This window comes from Epinephelus moara, chromosome 22 (assembly GCF_006386435.1).
Source record: "Epinephelus moara isolate mb chromosome 22, YSFRI_EMoa_1.0, whole genome shotgun sequence".
Taxonomy (NCBI): domain Eukaryota; kingdom Metazoa; phylum Chordata; class Actinopteri; order Perciformes; family Serranidae; genus Epinephelus; species Epinephelus moara.
Window position 1 is genome coordinate 19,140,652 of NC_065527.1, and position 4,304 is coordinate 19,144,955.

The 4,304-nt window shown below is 40.9% G+C and overlaps 1 protein-coding gene across 1 annotated transcript; it reads left to right on the forward strand.

Annotated features, from left to right (window-relative positions):
- The first annotated feature begins 286 nt into the window (after positions 1-286).
- znf706 (zinc finger protein 706) lies at positions 287-3,633 on the forward strand. The gene is made up of 3 exons (XM_050035031.1): positions 287-397; positions 2,392-2,537; positions 2,730-3,633. The coding sequence occupies exons 2-3, from the start codon at positions 2,403-2,405 to the stop codon at positions 2,823-2,825; spliced, it is 231 nt and encodes a 76-aa protein (XP_049890988.1). The 5' UTR covers positions 287-397; positions 2,392-2,402; the 3' UTR covers positions 2,826-3,633.
- The last annotated feature ends 671 nt before the right edge of the window (positions 3,634-4,304 follow it).

A 4,304-nucleotide genomic window follows, 5' to 3' on the forward strand; every position in this document is an offset into this window, starting at 1 on the left:
TGTTGTACGTTGTATTGTTGAATAAAGTTCTTTAAAAAAAACAGTGCGTTCATGAATCACGTTATAATCGTAAAAATGGCTTCATCCCTACGAATTTCGGTGCTTACCCCCTTGCTTACCCCCGTGCTTACCTTACTTTATTTTCCACACATGGCGACAGTAACGTGTCTGGCAAAAAAAAATACATTCCCTCTAGCATGTGTTGCTTTTATTCACCCTTTAAGCTTCACATGTATACAATGTTTTACCCACGCAAGTAGGTGTTTAATATTAAAACCAATTTTCTCGAGTGTCTTTGAACGCAGCAATAGCCTTCAGCTGTCTGGGAGCTGAGCAGCTGTCACGCTTGTGTTTGTGTGTGTATCCAGCAAACGACACGTACTGTTATCTTTAAGAGGTAAGAATTAGTACCCTTTTAAAACATTTGAAGCTAAAACATGTCGCTGATATTTGTCTGGTTAATGTTACCCACAGGCCGAAGGAAATGTTCAGTTCAAGGTTAGCCGAGAAGCTAACGAGATAGCCGGAGTGAGCTTGGGCTATCGTTAGCATGTAGGCTAACCTACATTAGAGCTCCAGCTAACAGCTCGGCTAAGGCAAGGAGAAACAAAGTGGTGTCAGCTCGATGACAAGGAACCATGTGTGCTGTGGTGTGGTATCTTCACTGTTGTGTCTCAAGGAGCTCACAGGAGGACTTTGCCCGAGCAGTAGTCAGAGAGAAGGGGAGGATATGAAATCTCAGACACAGTAGCAATAGTAGCTAACAGTTAACATGCTAATTCTGTCTGTATTCTCTCATTGTTCCTACATTTTAATAATGAAATATCACGTCATTACATCATATCCTTCAAGCTCTAAGCACCAATTAAACGTGGTTTTAAATCAGCTAGCTTATATATGGTGTTGATACAGGTCAACCTCACAGGCTTGCCAAATGTTTCGTAAGCTAACCAACGCTAGTTACTACTGAATGCATAGCTGAAGCATACTATTTATAGAAGTTGCCAATAAGCAAGGCTGGATTGCCAAGGGGGCGAAATGGGCAACCACCCAAAGTTCCTAGACCTCCAGAGGCCTTGAAAGCCTCTTAGTTAGATTGTGGTAATTTGGGAGCATGCACCACCCAACTTTATAAACTGTCAGGGGCTTTAAGGTGGGTACTACTGCATTAGAGTCAGGAAGTATTTATTGTCAAGCAGGTTTTCACTCAATTGGTTTGTGGTGCATGCTTTAAACATACAATAAACATTGTTCAAGGAATAAATGTAAGACAAAGCACGACAACAATCAAGAAAGATCTGTGCAATTGATACCTATTATGAGGTCCTTGTGTCAAATCTTGGGGCTCAGAGCTACGTTTTACCCTGGGGACCTTTTTACAGATTTTATGGTTGCAAATGTTTGCCTCGTATTTCCTCTTAATATGTTTTTATGCATCAAACAACACCAAGGCTATAAACCTGATTTTGAATAGGGAACATCATTATAGTTATGTAATGAGACAGAGGCACAGTACTCATGCATTTAACTTCATCCACCTAGACCTTTATCAGGGAAGGATCTTCGCGAAAGCGCCATCAGATGAAATTGGGCTGAACCGGAGGAACTGGTTTACCCCAACGCCCAGTAAAGATCCCTATTTAAATGGCTGCGAGGGCAGGAGAGAACTTGTTTCCCTCCCTGATACTGCTTTCTCAAACATGCCATCTGCACGTAAATCTGCAGCAACAGAACCTGCCAAACCTGGCCGTGTTCCAAGAAACAGATTTGTTACCTTTGCAGATTTAAAACCTCGGAACAGGTTCACTTCATACAACACAATTATACTTGGCATACTTGCTTCCTGGTATCGGCCTGTTTACAGTCACTAGTTTCCCATGCCTTGAATGTTTTTCATGACATGAATTCCTCCTACTCTTGTGTATGTCAGGGTTTTATAGCCCTGCCTGTGATTCAGCAGAAGCACCTGCATGTCAGTTCAGGTTAAATCGAAGCGTTATCTTGTTTACTTTTGTCTGACCATGGCTGACCGGCAGATGTTGGTTCTTTGCTTTCCTTTTACAGTGTTTATATCCACTTAACTTCCAGCTGCCTGTAAGAAAGTCCTAGAGTTTAGCCCTGCAGAAGACAAATGTAAAATAATGAGAGAATTGCCTGTCTCATAGACCAAAATTTGTGATGATCTCTGTCACCGTTATTTGACCTTTGCTATCACAGTAAACATGGTATTATGCATTCTTATCTCTAAGCACAAAAAGAACTATTAATGGGCTTTCATTAACTGACTTGTTTATGGTAGATGTGTATCAGCAATGATAAAAAAAGTATGTCCACAGCACTGATGTGTATCAGTAAACAGTAAGTTCTTTGTCCTTGCTTCCTTCCCTATAGGCTTTGCCAGAATGACACGCGGGCATCAGAAGCTTCAGTCTCAGCAGAAAAATGCCAAGAGACAGGCGGAGATGAAGAAGGCCAAAGGGCATGATCAAAAGACGGCAGCCAAGGCAGCGCTGGTGTTCACCTGCTCGGTGTGCAAGGTGTGTATGAAGTCTCAACTCTTGACAACCCACAAGCCAAAACCCGACTCAGGATGGGAAAAAGCTTTTTCTTTCCATTTAACTCTGCTGCCATTTGGTCCCCTCTTTGGAATTGTATGAAATCTTTTGATCATTTGATATTTCCTCAAATTATAACATCATATTTGCTGCATGTGTTTTCCCTTCCTGCAGTCCCAGATGCCTGACCCAAAAACCTTCAAGCAACACTTTGAGAGCAAGCACCCGAAATCTCCTCTGCCCCCCGAGTTAGAGGGAGTGGAGGCATAAATTGTCACCCTGGACACCGAACCGATTTCCTTCAAGGCCCTGCACCAACTCTGCACTCAGTCTGACAGCAATGGATGATTTGATATAACCAACATGAAGCACCTAACTTCATTTAGGCTTTAACAGGCCAGGTTGCCTTGAACACAATGCTTCCTCCCATCCAGTCCTATTTTTGATTGTGTTTAAATACACACAGGGTAAACTTAAACGCTGGTTTTAATTTCAGGGCAGCTGAAGATCTGTATGATCCAGGAACAATCCAAGTGGTGAATGAAGATTTTTCCCTTCATTCACACAGTTTCTCTAAACAGACGCCTCACTGCCCTGATTTATTTCTCGCTGCTAACACCTGTACCTCTGCCTGAAGCTTTGGTGGATTGAATAGTCTAATTAAACCTTTATAGCAAACATGACTCACGAGGTAAATGCATATTGTCCTTAAACAGAGCATGGATTTGGCTTGGGTAGGAGATTTCTGGTTTTAAATTTGCTGCAATCAAGGCAATGATTAATTTGACCTCGTTTATTTTATCTGTGCTTGAATCAAAAGGAGGCTGCGGTATTTTTCTCTCATATCAGTTGTCACAGCACTGTCTGCCGTGTTATACTGCAATCTTTCATCTAGCTAATCTTAAATTCTTGTCAGGTCGCTAAAATGTGAAATTTTGCTAGCCATTTGCAGGCTTCTACATGAACTGTAAGTTAATAAAATTTTACGGGAGCGCGTCGGCAACATTTGTACGCTTGGAAAATGAATGAATGCTCCAATTATGTATTATAGCATTTTATTAAATTTTACTTTGTTGTATATCTGTGTTTGTCTAGAGGGCGTTTGGTTTTTTTCATAGAGTGCAAATTTTCTGCCTGAGGGTTTTGTATGATGCACCTTTATTTGTTTTTCTGTCCTGGTGGACTATAATGCACCTCTGGCTCTCATGGTTTTGTCAGCTTGTGTACTTTTGCAGACAGTTCAATATTTACTGTCCAAATTGACAGCATTTCTCTGCTGCTCTGCTCACATAGTCAGAATGTTTTTTTAATTGTATAAATGTGAATTATTTGTAGGACATCAGCTGTCACTTGTAAATGTGCAATAATGAATGAATAGTAATGAATATTTTGCACACAGCATTAAGCCAATCAGGAGCCTTAAAGGGTAACTCATGTATTTTTTAAACTTGGACCCAATGTCCCATGTTTTAGTGTCTACTTGGCTAATGGGAAGAACAAGTTTTGAAACTGGTCCAGTATTGAGTGAAAAGCAGGCGAAACAGGTTGCAATATAACCACATGGGGCATTTGTGCACTTTCGGTTTATGTCCACTAAAAGTGCTTGTTTCTCATTTACAGGCTCAGATTATTGTGTTAAGTGTCTGACAACATCATGGAAAGGATCCCTACAGAGGAAGGCCTTTTTATTAAAGAGTAAGATTTTTTTCTTTAACCAGAAACAGGCTCGAAATCGCTACTGTATAGAGC